The sequence below is a fragment of the Podarcis cretensis genome, assembly GCF_951804945.1.
Source record: "Podarcis cretensis genome assembly, chromosome: 12".
NCBI classification, from domain to species: Eukaryota; Metazoa; Chordata; class Lepidosauria; order Squamata; family Lacertidae; genus Podarcis; species Podarcis cretensis.
This window is the reverse complement of record NC_137181.1, coordinates 17990974-18005681: the sequence shown is the minus strand read 5'-3', so window position 1 is coordinate 18005681 and position 14708 is coordinate 17990974. Positions and strand designations below refer to the sequence as shown.

The following is a 14708-nucleotide window of genomic DNA, read 5'->3' as shown; positions in this document are numbered from 1 at the left end:
AGGAGGCTGAATAAAATGTCCAGTGGTTGGAGGGGGTACTTTTGGCTCCTGCGCATGACTACCAAACCCAGAATAAATGGTGCAGAATAGTGAAAATTACTGTGGAGAACAGGCCTTCTCCAGCACTTGTGACTACAGAATCCTCTCCCTCTCTTCCCACGTCTCCATTGGAGTTGTCACCCTTGGTCTAGAAATTGGGGGTGGGGGGGGACCCTGCCTATCTCACCTTTTGCTCTCCTTTCCTTCAACCTGAAAGAGTAGATAGATTTTGAACACAGTTTTAAATCCTGCATTCCCAGAGTTTCCTTTTGGCACCGCTGGAAGATGGATAAGCAACATGAAGAGTAGGGTGGCACCCGATCTCTGTGTTTTCGTATCCTTAATGTGGTCTCTATGCAGCCTCCTAAGAACATCAAAAAAGAATTAAGGGGAAAGGTGTTTGTTGCTTTCTGCAACAGGGGAAGGACAAAGAATGCCTCTCGAAGCGTTGGTTGTTTCTTTGCCACGATCCACACACTCGCAGTCCTGTGTGTGTGGCTACTAAAAGAGAACAGGCAAAATTATAGGTAAGTAAACCTGTTTCATAGCATCAGTTCATTATCGTTGCTTTGGTCTCTGTGCCCTAGTTGAAATGCAGCTTCTGTTTGTGGATATCACTTTTTCTTGCCAAAATCCAGCGGCCCATCTTGCCACCATCTCTCTTTCTCAAATGGCTGGAGGCGGTGAAGCACACACAAAACAGTATCTTCATTCAGTAACTGAATAAACAGATTTGAGCTTTGTCTTTTAACACGGTCACTGGAGAAACCCAAGAATCTGTAAAGGATTCTTATTTTAACTCTGCAGTGGTGACTTATATATATATTTTTAAAGCAACTTTATTAATGCACCTACAAGGACCGCCCCCCCCATCGCCAAAATAATAAACACTTGGTGAATGCCGCAAAGCAGCAATGTGCTTGGGTACCCTCCTCTAGTTACTGCATGGAGAAATGCCATAAAACTACAGTCTCATAGCCTAGGCCAGCAGTTCCATTCAGACAAGGGAGTGGGATGGTGGAAGAAGGACTGATCGTTCCTTCTGTGCCAGCTCACTTGATATCAGCCCTGACTACAAAGGAAGGAAAGTCTCTTCCTCCGAGGCCAGCACAGAAATGCGGTGAGCTGGCAGATAGACAGGATGGAAAGGGAACCACTCTTTTCTTCCTGTATGGCTGTCTTGCTGGCACAGGATGGGGACGAGGTGAGGGAGAAGTAGTGTGGTTTGCAGGAAATGGGCCATGGGAGTGCCAGGGACTGGAGTAAGAGGCATGGTTATCCGGATTAGGTCTGTGGGCTGGAGATCCTCCTTGCCAGCCGTAAGGAAATATAATGTGCAAGATGGGGTAAGAACAGCACCTAACACAGGCTTTGTTATCAATTTTGTAATATTCTTTTTTTCTTCCAAATTCTGAACTGCCTTTCACCCAAACAACTCCCAGAGCTGGGTGTGTTTGTATTAAGGTGACAGGCTGAATCGATTTATTACGGTCACAGACCAGAGATTTGGACATATACGGCAACAGAGGACATGTAAATAAAAATAGGTTAAAATTAAACTCCTTCAGCTAGAACATAGTAAATAATACAGGTGTAAAATCATTGAAATATGTATGTGGCAAGTTGTATCCTGACTTAGTCCTACGTAGACTAGATCCCATTGAAATGGTTTTATTGGATCTGCTCTTTTAAGTATGATGGAGGCTGCAATCCTAGCCCCACATATCTGGGCGTCTGTTCAATTGAATTCAGTAGGGCATACTTCTGAGGAGACACAGTTCAGATGGTGCAAACAGTTGGGGAGTGCTGACCCTGCCACCTCCATCTACCGCCAGAGGCGATTGCCTCACTTTGCCTAATGGTAGGGCCAACTCTGTCAATCGGTTATCTATGGAAAGTCGATAAGCAGGATGTGAGTGCAACATCTCTCTTCCATTCGTGTTTCACAGGGACTGCCACACTGCCCCTAATACTTGAGGTAATATATAAGCCACCATGACTAGTGGGCATTGACAAGCCTTATCATTCATAAATGTGAGTAATCCCCTGCTAAAATCGCCTTCCAATGTGGTGTCCACCACAGCCGTAGTTGTAACTAGGCACAGTGTGAGTGAATAAATATTTCCTTTTGTCTGACCTGAACCTTCTGAAATTCAGTTTTATTTGGCTGACCCACCAAGTTTTATTATATCTCCACGCCATGTATAATTTTATATACCTCTCCCATTAATTTCCTTTGAGGGGCGGAATGTGTGAGGAAGGAGATACTGTATATTATGAGCACCTCTGCGGAAGGTATTCCGCACAGACACACTTTTGCCGCCACCTCTCAGCGTTCGTGCTTTTAAAGACCAGGCCACCCAACACTGAGGGAGCAAGGCAGGTTTCATGTCCCCAGGTTCAGGGCTTTGTTGTCCCACAGGAATAAATTTCCTGTTCATTTACTGAGGAGAGTGAAATAGGAATGTGCAGAGACACCACTGATTTCCGTTGGTGACGCTACCGTGTGACCATCTTTTGGAAGCTGGATTTTATTTCTCGTTTCATATGGCGCTGCTGTAGAGGAAAATGCCATTTGCAGACATAACACTTGATGTTTCAGTATCCTCTTTCCTCACGTTATCCATTTTTATCACTTGTCGGGGGAGAAACAAAGCCGCTTCTATTATTTCTTCCACTGCTTGATTTCTCTTTCACCACTGAACTATCCCAGCAATTTCAGGAGGCTGGAATGCCCCGGGAGAGTAAGAATAGCCGACAATGGCAGAGATAATTCCTGTTGCCTTTTGTCTTCTTGCAGTTGTCGGGGCAGAGGTAAGAGCAATCAATAGGACTGTGAAGTTGTGGTATTTAGCTGGGTCTCCAAAGGAAGGCTCTTTTCTCTCTGCAGAGGATTTTGTTACTCCTGTTCTTGGCCAGCTCTCGAATGTTTTTTGCCCTCTCCGTTTAGATCGCCGTGGTTTTTGAAAATGCTCAATTTTTTCGTATTCCTTCAGTAAGTAGGGGATCCCTGCAACTGAGTTCAAACATGGAATGTTGGGATTCAGTCGGCTTTTTAATCATTGCTGTCAGCTACAATGTGACGATTATTGGTGAGTATTAAAAAAACAAAAACCCACATCTTAATTTTTGTTCAGGGTTGGCACCCAGTTCCTGGAAACTGTGTCCTGGTTTTTGTTTTGTGCGTGTGTATTTTTGCTTGTTTCTAGAATTCACTCATTTGCATTTTAATAACATTTGCTTGTAAATGAAAAATTTGCTTGATATTGCTGTTTGACGTCTATCCTTTATTTAAATTTAGGGCTGGTTTTGGTCTTTCTCATTAGTTGTTTCAGGGCTTTTTTCAGCCGGAACTCACTGGAACTCAGTTCCAGCACCTCTCAGATGGGCACCAATGCCATTATAGGAGAACACCTCTTTTTCTAGAAAAATAGCACATGAAGACAAATGTAGATGCAAGAGCATGAACTTATTATGCCTTGCAAGATAGCCTAGTTACACTTTTATTAAGCAATCATTTCAACAGTGCAGATCCCAGATGAAAATAAGGAGGCTTGAAGTAATTTGATGGGCAACTGCTGAACCAAGTTCTCACTGAGTCCTCTGTTTGATTTTTGAGGCCAATAGCTAGCATGTGTACATCTGGTTCCCCCCTTAACTTTGCACTGATCGAAAAACTTGATTCTGTCAGTCCTCTTGGTGAGAGTGATTTCTGTGGGTGTTTCTATTCATATTGCCTACAGCAATTTGGAGTAAATAAATTAATGAAGGTCATTGCTAAGCTCTTAATGGGTTCAAGGCATTCTAGAATTGGCGCTCTCTAGAGCTGAGATGCCTTGTGTTCCCAAACCGATGTGCCGAATTTTTATTTTTTAAAAATTATGTATTTATGATATATCTTTCCCCCCTGATTTTTTTTCTCTCCCAGCAAATGGGGCTCCACCCTCAAGGTAGCAAACAAGCAAGCAAGAACAGTACTAAGAGTGCATACCAAAAGCTTTGCATTTCCTCCGTCTCCATTTCTCTTCTCTTGTGATGAAAAGTTGGGCTTGATGATCCTCTGGTTTCTGTCTGTGCAGAACTTCCAAGTCTTTGGGCAAAAGGCCATAGCTCAATGGTAGGGCATCTGCTTTACATGCAGAATGTCCCGGGTTCAACCCCCAGCATCTCGGGGCTAAGAAAGAACCCCAGAGAGCTTCTGCCAGTCAGTGTGAACCATACTGAGCTAGATGAACCAATGCTCTCATTCAGCATAAGGCAGCTACTTCTGTTCCTATGCTTTATTTAAAAAAAGGGGAAGGGGGAAAAGCTTCTCTCAAATGTTCACCTGAGGTAGAGCAACCACCTATGCTTCAAAATTGGGAAGCGTCTCCTGAGAAATGTTGCCAGGTGCACCTTAGGAGAAATCCTCAAATCGTCTTTAATAATAGCAAACTCTTATCTGAGTGCTGCACCCCAGATAGCCAAAGTGGTCCATCCATGAGGTGCTGGAGGAACTGCAGGAGGCTCAAAAGAACCCCAAGTTTTGCTGAGGTATTGAAAAACCTTCTGAAAAGAACATTAAAGTGGGTGCTGGTGTGGACAGAACACAGGCTAATGAGGACACAGCATGTTGTAGTCTGACAATGTTTTCAGTCGGTTAGGTTGTGGAAGGCTGATAATCTCCGATCTTCATTTTGTTTCTCAAGGATTTCTACATTATGCACCTCAGCCACTTTCTGCCATGCGAGTCAAGATGCGAGTGAAAACCCTTTCACATCCCCCCCGTTCCCAATGTGAGCAGCAACAGAGTCTTCACAGAATTTATCATCATAGAATTTATCATAGAATCATGGAGTTGGGAGGGTCTGTGAGGATAATCAGGTCCAGCCCCTGCAATGCAGGGATCTTTCGCCCAACGTGGGGTTCAAGTCTGTGCATCTCAGCTGTTGGCTCCCATATACATGACAACAGAGATAAATGGATGTGATCAGCTGAGTGTCAGGGGTGAACTCTTAACCAAAGCCCTCTGTTGCTGTATGCATGGAATATCTAGAGTACGGTTACCATACATCTGGAATTTCCCAGACATAGCTGGAATACGGCAGTCGGAAACAGTGTCCAGGCGGAAATCTCTTAAATCTCCAGGGAAATCCGGATGTATGGCAACTCATGTCAGAAGTCTAGATTTTGGCGAATTTCCTTAAAAATAGCTCAAAACTTAAATTCTCAAAAAACAACAACAACACCTCAACAACTTTTGTGTTCACTTTTTGAAATATGGCAACTGTAATTTACCCTCTTGCCTGCTGGTTGGCTGGTGTATGAGTGAGCCAATTGGTGAAGCTGGTGTGTGTGTGTGTGTATGTGTGTGGTTGCCAACCAGGGTAAAAAATATGCAGGGATTCTACAATACGACACAACTCCTTTAGCGATGACATGTCTACCTTTGTTCTTCCTTTCTAGGGAAGATTTGGTTAACTCTTGTGATCCTGCTGAGGTTTATGGTGATATTCTTAGCAGCCTACCCTCTCTACCAAGACGAGCAAGAACGCTTTGTCTGCAACACTTTACAGCCAGGGTGCTCCAATGTGTGTTACGACATTTTTGCTCCCGTGTCCCACTTTCGCTTCTGGCTCATTCAGACCGTGTGCGTCTTGCTCCCTTATGCCATCTTTGGCGTCTACGTATTGCACAAAGTGTGCAGGCAAGTTGTGAAGGCACATTCCGCAGCCTACCATCGTTACAAAGAGATCAAACCTTCGGCGGGCGGCAAAGTCGCAAAGAAATCGTCCAAAGGGAAAAGGAGCAGAGTCACCCATACAGGAAACGAAATGGCTGTTCCTGATTTTTCCAGGGCGTATGCAGTTCACCTTCTTCTGAGAATATTGACAGAGGCCAGCTTTGGAGTGGGGCACTATTACCTCTTTGGATTCTTTGTTCCAAGACGTTTCTCCTGTAACCAATCCCCTTGTTCGAGTTACGTGGACTGCTACATCTCCAGGCCCACAGAAAAATCCATTATGATGCTTTTCATCTGGGGGCTCAGCAGCCTCTCATTTTTCCTCAGCCTTGTTGATCTGGGCTTTGCCTTCCGAACCACCGCTGTGAGGAATCGGAGAAGGAAGCTGCTGTCAGAAAGTTTCATGGCCGGAGAGAAATGCAGTCCTGGCCTGCTGCACCAAGGGGACAAGCTAAGCAACGATTTGCTGGGGGGCCAAGGCAACACAGCCGTCATTGACAACTGCAGCAACTGTTTGCTTGGCCGAGAGGTGAAGGAAGTGTGCTCCTTTCAAGCTGTGTTCAATGCTCAGCAAAAAAATGGCCCTAACCTCAACAGCAGCAACAGTAGTAACAAATCGTGTGTTGGAGCTGCCCACCAAGAGGGCAAAGGGGTATCTTTCCATGACAGTGAGCAGCCAGAGATCTCCTGTGAGCAATCGAGATTCGAGCAGCCGCCAGGCGTTCTCAAAGGAGCGTTGGTTTTTAAAACCCTGGACGGGTGCCGTTATGGAGCCCATTCGCCTGCAAGTAGCCACAAGCCCTCGGTTCATTATTCTTCCCTTGAGAGAAAGGCTTCTGATGTCCAATCTGTCTGCAGCAGTGCTGGCTGCTCCAGATCCAAAAAATCCGAATGGGTGTAAAATGTCAGAATAGAGTGGCAGAAAAACTACTACCAAATACTGCCAATCTAAAGAACAGTGTAGGAATAGACTCCTTGGTTGAATATACGTTTTGCCATTCTGTGCATGCAGCTAGATGGTTTGTTTTCTTTTACTAGGGAGACTCGCTAATGAAGTGTACATGCATGCTACATCTGGAGGTGCTTATTTATACATTTTGGCCACAAGCACAGAGTAGCTAAAGCAAAAGGGGAAATAACTAAATCTTCCCACATGTTTGCAATTGGGTGGGTGGGGGCAGCAAGGCTCTGGTTGCTGGATGTGGCCCCTCCATCAACTGGCCACCCAATCTGCTTCGGGAAGAAGGTCTGAGGAGTGGATCCTGCTCTGCACAAACCGGCTTCTCATGCTGTTTAGAACCCTGTGTGGTTGGGGTACAGAGTCACACAGGGAACCTGTGCATGTTGATGGGGCTCCCATCGTCAGATCTTTCTCCCAGTGCATGGATGGGGGAGTGGTGCTGATGGAGACCCAAAGTAGAGGTGAGGAGGTAATCATAAAAGGGAGAGCCCCTGTTAAGAATGAATGAATGTGCATTTTTGAGGCAAAATTCAGGACTCTGAGAATATTGGCTTGTGTGTGTGTTTTACAAAAAAAACCCCAAACATGTTTCTGGACTTAATGATCACAAGGGAAGCTCTAAAATGCAGACTGAAATATCTGTTGAATTCTCAGAACTCCAAAGTGGTTTTAACAAGAATTTCTGTAGTCTTTACTGCTCTGCCTATCTCTCTCTTTTGCATCTCCTCCTCTGAATAGCAGAAATAGAATACTGTGGTACCTCTGGTTGCGAACGGGATCCGTTCCAGAGGCCCATTCGCAACGTGAAAAGAATGCAACCCGCAGAGGCGCATCTGCGCACACACAGGTTGCAATTCGCCACTTCTGCGCATGTGCGTGATGCCATTTTGCTCATCTTTGCCTGCACAAGCGGCAAAACCCAGAAGTAACCCTTTCTGGTACTTCTGGGTCGCCACGAGACATAACCTGAAAGAACATAACATGAAGTGGACGTAACATGAGGCATGACTGTTTTTTTGTGTTTTTTTTCTAAAGCAAATCCACGCACCAAGACTTGGATCGTGGAGTCGCATAGCTTGGATTCCCCTTGTTCAAGAAGCTGGTTTTAAAAAGGGCCCATTCACTTTCAAGGAGGGATTGAGGATGGGGGTCCCAGGATGCCTTGATTCCTCTGATGGAACTTGCATGCCTTTTGGTGTGAGATTTGGCTTAGTTGCAGAGAAGTCATTGTAAGCAGTATGTTTTGAATGCTTAGTAGCAGTCCTTTTATTTTCAGCTTTTGAACAATTTAGAAGTGCATACATGGCAGCAGCTACAAAAGGAAAGTTGGGGGGAGAGAGAGGAAATGTCCCACGTTTGTTTATGTCCATTCACCATTGCTCATTAACCATTAAAATATGTGTACAAAATGTGCATTGACAAATATTTCATTCATTTCTTGTATATTTTGACATTCACAATTTCAGATTTCTTTTAAAAATAATTATTACTCTTTATTAAATTTATATACTGCCCTTCACCCGCAGATCTCAGGGCAGTTCACAACATAAAACATAACATTTCTTCACTCATTCTGGAATCACTTAGGTGTCAGAAGACATACCACTTTGTATTTTTAAAAAAGAATAATTCATCTTGAAAAACGTGTGTTCTGTAAAAGTGCACAGAATGTAGTAGATCAGAACAGAATATGGATTGCTCCGAACGTCAGCTTTCATATTTGAAAGAGAAAGCATCTAATCTTCAACATTTGTGAAACGTATGCTTGAAAGTGTGGGGACAATGCCTGCTGAAAAATTCAAAATTTAAGGTTGGTTTAAAATGTCTAATGGTCAGAGATGGGGTTTCAGTGCTCCAAATGGCAACATATATCTTCCAAACCTGCATTCATGACAGTTGGTTTGGTTGCATGACGTCCAACATTAACAGAAATATATAGCTGTGGAGTGGGATTATTCTGATAGCTCAGCCCTATTTATTTTTCTCTTGCTGGAATTTTGGAAAGCTTTGCTTCTGATCCATTTATCCCCAAAGTGTGCTAGAAGTGCAATTGCAGGCCTGTCTGTGCTATTAAATTGAAATCTCCCCTTTAGTACAATCAGGTAATTGACATACTACTCTCTAGAAGAATTGGAAGAGTGTAAGATTTAAACCTTGGTGTTGCAAATAAGTCAGTAGATGTTTAATTTCAATGGGTCTACTCTTCGTATGGCTATTATTGGATTCAACCCTTTACCTCCATGTTGTCCACCCTAAGAACTAGCAGATATCTTAGCAGAGTAGAAGTTGTTGAACATGTTCTTGCTTCGTTGACAACTGGATGCATACAAAAGTTGGCCTTGATAAATTCTACAGCATTGCAAACTGCCCAGTGTTTTAGGATGAGTTTGATAGACCAGGCTGTGAAAGGATGCCTGGCTTATAATGGAAGACAGTAATCAAAACTCTTCCAGAAAATCTGGATGAATTTCCTGTGAATGAAATAGGGAGGCTATCTCATTCTGCCCAATTTTATTTTATTTTATTTCCCTTCTCTTTCCTGTTCTCTTATTAATCATTTTAGCTACTGCCTTTTTTTTTAGACAAGTGTGGTTCCAAGACTGAACTTGGGTTTTTGTTGAGGGTTACCAGGGAAGGTGGTAGGAGTTGTGACCCTCTTACACTTTGCTAACCTGGTATTGGATTGAAATGCACCACAATTACGGTAATTCATGATTTTAAAACATCAGTGTGAGATATTTGTCTTGTAGTGTATTGGGTGAGTAGGTTTATACATTTTTTTAAACCTCTTTGAGAGTTACTGTTACCTCTAAAATCAAGAATAGGTTTTCATTTCATTAAGTTATGGATGAGCTGGAGATTTTAGTATTATAGCATTAAAAAATATATATATTGCTAATATTTTACACAACTTGCATTTATGTGTTACTATTCTGAATGTTCTCACTGGAGTAAGATAATAATCCCTAAAATATAAATTCTCTACATAGATTCAAAATAAAACAAAAACTGGTTAATTATCATAGCTAACTGGCCTGAAGATACACTTCCTTTCAGTTGAATCACTTTTACTAGATATTTATGAATTTCATCCTTTTTACCAGCAGAGGGCATGGTGCAAAGTTCTGTTCTCTTATTCCATGGAAGGGAAAACATTAGGATACTTCTTGCTCATGCAACACCATATAGGCAACTTTCTCTGAAGCCAGATAGGGTAGGATATTGGTTTGCCTGGAGCCTTTACGTTTGGCACTGTTTCTTAACAAGCGTGCCTGCAGCTAAATATTGTCACACGCTGCTCCAGTTTCCTCTAGTGGTGCAAGATTCCAGGGGGTTGCAGACGTTCTTAATGGGGTCTGTGGGGGCAATGAACCACGACAGAGACCCAGTTAAAGAGGCTTTGCTCTCCCACAGGCTCATTTTAGAGGCCTGACCGGGAAGCAATTGTCCCACGTATCTGTGTCTGCCATTCCTGCAGTTAGAAGAGTAGATGCCCCATCAGAAAATCAGAACTGGATGATGTAGGTGGAGCAACTTTCAGAGACAGAACCTGCAGCCCAACTTTCCCCTTGGGAGTCTGAAATGAAACATTGCTGCGTTTGCAGGCTGGAGTTCAGAGCACCAGCCAGTCCCACACCATTCCAACCCTTAAAAGATTGACACACTGAATGAATTTGCTAGTGCTATATAGGATTCCACCTCACCCAGTCCTAACATTTCCCTGGGTATATTCTTTGCTTTGGGCTCCCATTGATATATTATACACCATTTCCTTCTTGGCTTTTCTGCCAGCTGACCATCTTCTGTTGGGTATAAGTAGCTTGTCTCTTCACTGAGCCTGATGTGAACCCACTTCTTACATGAACCGAACCATGGCTTAGTGCAAACATGGCTACATACCCTCCAACACTTCTCTGATGAAAACAGGGACACCCCATTCCATAATAATTTTACTATTTATATACCACACATCTTACTGGGTTGCCCCAGCCATGCCAGATGGTTCCCTATACAAGATTGCCTTCAGACAGCTTGGAGGTCAGGTAACTCCATGCCCTCCAACATTTCTCCAATGAACATAGGGACATCCTAAGGAAAAGTGGGACATTCCAGGATGAAATCAGAAACTGGAACGGCTTCTCTAAATCAGGGACATCCTTATAAAATAGGACACTTGGAGCATCTGTGGCTATTATATCTAGATTGCTCCTGCCTGGTCATTCTGCTATGCCACTGTCTTGTGCTAGGCTTAGGCTGTTGTCCAAACCCTGGCTTGAGTGTAATAACCATGTACTGTAACCATGGTTTACAACCATGGTTTACAACTCCCATCAGCTCTAGCAAGTGTGGCCTGTGATTAGGGGTGATAACAGTTTTAGTTCAGCAACATCTGGTGGGTCAGAGTTTCCCCATACCTGCTTTGTGGCTTGTGGTTGTGTATTCAGGAGAGCTAGGATGCAGGTGGCACTGTGGGTTAAAGCCTCAGCGCCTAGGACTTGCCGATCGAAAGGTCGGCGGTTCGAATCCCTGCGGCGGGGTGCGCTCCCGCTGCTCGGTCCCAGCGCCTGTCAACCTAGCAGTTCGAAAGCACCTCCGGGTGCAAGTAGATAAATAGGGACCGCTTACCAGCGGGAAGGTAAACGGCGTTTCCGTGTGCGGCTCTGGCTTGCCAGAGCAGCGATGTCACGCTGGCCACGTGACCCGGAAGTGTCTCCGGACAGCGCTGGCCCCCGGCCTCTTGAGTGAGATGGGCGCACAACCCCAGAGTCTGTCAAGACTGGCCCGTACGGGCAGGGGTACCTTTACCTTTAAACCACGAACTGGGTTTGAATGACATGCAAACCATGGTTTAGGTCTGTGCTGCAAATAACCAGGAAGCAGCAAAGTGGCTGTGAGGTCCTCTCCAGGAACATGCACATTTGCATTAAGTCATGGTTTCAGTTTTTGTGACATGCAAACCAGGCCAGTGGTTGCACCTGGGGAAACTGGTCATATATGCCTACTGAATGTCTGCAGCATCATGGAAACTGGGATGGTACTGGTGTGAGAAGAGCAGAGGGAAAGCTCATCATTATGCTACCTATTTAAAAATGTACACATGGTAAATAGAAGGCTAAGAAACTCCACTTGCAAATTCCTAGTTTGAATACTTGCTGTGAAATACACAAACACAATTGTCACATGCAGTGATGTGCTCCATGGCCATTTTCTTGATACACAATCCTGGACAACTTGCCCAGAATGCAAGAGGCAGATCATATATTTCCCAGACTACAACCTGCACAGAACCAAGAAATCAGTACTTCACCCCAATGAGCAAGTTCTACTCTGGTACCAGAAGTCAGGGGACTTTTTACCCAGAAAACCTGTAGAGTTCTGTGTATCCACCAATGTTCCAAGAGGGAACTCAGTACTTTTGCCATTAACAGTGTTCCTTGGGAGTTTGAGACTGAAGGAATGATGGGCACACATTCTTATATTTTGAGAAAGTTAAGGGTACCAACTCGAAACAAAGAAGGCAAGCTGCAAAGATCCAATAGCTGATAGTACCCTCAGTGGGTACTATGCTGTGGACATATGCTGCATTGGTTAGTTTAAAAAGCCATACAACTTTGCCATTCTGCTAATACAAACATTGTAGCGTTTGGGTCCACATCAGCCGCATCTCTAAACACAAAAGGGAGCAAACCTCTTTTGACACAGTGCACGGAATTGTGCATGCACAATGTTAAACTTTTAAATACAGAATACTTAATCCACAGTAAGTTCTGTGGTCACAAGTGCTAATGGCATTCTCTGTCTAGATGTTCATTGATTAACTCTCTTCCTTACACCAGGGGAGGGAAACCTGTGGCTTGTCAGAGGTTCAGTTCCCATCATGCCCAGCCAGCAATGGCCAATGGTCAGGGATGGTGGGAGTTCTGGAGCACAGCAGGTTCCCCAAAACTAATCTAAAGAAATAAAAGAGTGGTCAATGTGTAGGTAGGAAGAGAGTGGTAATTAATATTAGTAGTCGTGATTACAGAACTGTAAGCAAAAGGAAGTGAAATCTTTAAAGGGAAACTGTGGTATGTGATTTGAAGCCTGTTCTGGTATCTTTCTCCTCAAGTGTCCGGCTCAGTCCTATTGCTTTTTTACTTGAAAGCAAACCACATTGATTTGAATGCAGCTTCAGCATATTGCAACCTGACTCTTTTTAAAATAAATTTAAATGCAGACTAATTTAACCTATACATATGAATACAAAAATCAGATAGTATTCAACTAAGTTTTCCTCAGAGCTGCAACACAGAGATGAATGAACATGGCTAAATTGGGTTCATTTTAATAGGTTTACTCTGAGTAGAATTTACTTGTAATACCACACATAGTAAAAATACCCACTAACTAATCCATGCAGCAGCCATGTAAGCCTGAATTAGCTTACTGGTGATAAGACAAGTATGCAGTCCTATATACACTTGCCTCGGAATAATCCCCGTTAAACTCAATGAGACCTATATCTGAGTTGACCTGCCTAAGATGGCACTCGCAGGATGTACACGTATATATTATGAAGCCATAATGTGGACTGACACAATTTTCCTACATTAAAGTGAGTTGTATGCAGGGTATTAATCTTATGCGAAGCAAATCTAAAGAAGTGGGGGTGGGAGGTGGGAAGAAGAAGCAAATTATGACTGCCTGTTCTGAAACCAAATGTTAAAATGCACCCAATTCCCTTCATTCTTTTTATCAAGAGTGCATACTATTTAAATTAGCACAAGTAAGTTTTCTGTTCCACTTTGCAACCTTTCTATTCCACTTTGCTTGGGGTTAATTTCCTGTGTGGCCACTAAGTGGCACTGCTCCCTAACTATACACAGGATGTTTCCCTCTACTTTTCTAAATTCGTCATTTCCTCCAAGTCGAATTCAACAAGAAACCAACTTGACTAATTAGGAATACTGATCTTGAGAAACATCCACTTTGTAAGGTGTTTATAATTTTATCCAATTTGTTTTAACTGTGAGGAGTTCTCCAATGCGGTCATGAACTTTCACAGATTTCTACAGATTCCTTCAGGCTTGTTTTTATTTGCATTGCTTTTTAGCCCAATCTGCTTCCTGGGGGAAAGCAGTATTTCTTAAAGAACCAACCGACCACCACCTAGATTTGCAACTAATTACAGGAATTTAAAGAAGCTGTAAAGGGCACTTCACATGTAGAAACACGTGTTGTTGAAATGTGAAATAACCAACAGTCCCACTGTAGTTCAGCCTGGAGAGCTCAGTTGGTTAGAGCATGGTGCTGATAATGCCAAGGTCGCAGGTTCAACCCCCATATGGGACAGCTGCATATTTCTGCATTTTGGGGGGTTGGACTAGATGATCCTCAGGGTCCCGTCCAACTCTACAGTTCTATGATTCCACCCTCGGGGCTCCTAAGACTTCGAATGACTGACATGTGGTGAGACAAAAATGGAATTTCTGAGTACTATTCCAGCTAATAAGGAAAAGAACAATTCTGCCAACCAATACAACAGTAACAAAGTTTCTCCAGTACCTTTTGCATTCATGCAGCCACTGATCATTTACTACAGAGTAAACCCATTGCAGTCAGTGGGCTTAAGCTAGTCAAGTTTATATATTTCAGTGGGCTTAATCCAAGGATGACTTTACAATACACTATGTCTTATTTCAGCCTGTAAGCCAAAGTGGTGACTACAACTTCCCATCAGCCTTGACCATCAGTCATACTAGCTGGGGCTGATGGGAGTTGGGAGTCCCAAGCATTGGCTACCCCTGCCGTACGTCATTGTGTTGCACTGGATAGACTCTTGAGAGTCCCATGGACTGCAAGAAGATCAAACCTATCCATTCTGAAGGAAATCAGCCCTGAGTGCTCACTGGAAGGACAGATTGTGAAGCTGAGGCTCCAATACTTTGGCCACCTCATGAGAAGAGAAGACTCCCTAGAAAAGACCCTGATGTTGGGAAAGATTGA

At 43.5% G+C, this 14708-nt stretch overlaps 1 protein-coding gene across 1 annotated transcript; it reads left to right on the top strand.

The window, feature by feature from the left end:
• The first annotated feature begins 239 nt into the window (after positions 1–239).
• On the top strand, positions 240–9696 carry GJD4 (gap junction protein delta 4). Its single transcript, XM_079946989.1, has 3 exons — positions 240–566; positions 1989–3131; positions 5485–9696. Exons 2-3 carry the CDS (start codon positions 3068–3070, stop codon positions 6660–6662), a joined length of 1242 nt encoding a protein of 413 aa, XP_079803115.1. The 5' UTR covers positions 240–566; positions 1989–3067; the 3' UTR covers positions 6663–9696.
• Positions 9697–14708: the final 5012 nt, after the last annotated feature.

What these genes read in the sequence shown, in the direction of transcription:
- GJD4 (XM_079946989.1), top strand. Translation starts at nt 3,068, where the DNA reads ATGGAATGTTGGGATTCAGTCGGCTTTTTAATCATTGCTGTCAGCTAC. An exon ending in CTACAATGTGACGATTATTG is followed by an intron (nt 3,132 to 5,484) that starts GTGAGTATTAAA and finishes CTTCCTTTCTAG; the next exon opens with GGAAGATTTGGTTAACTCTT.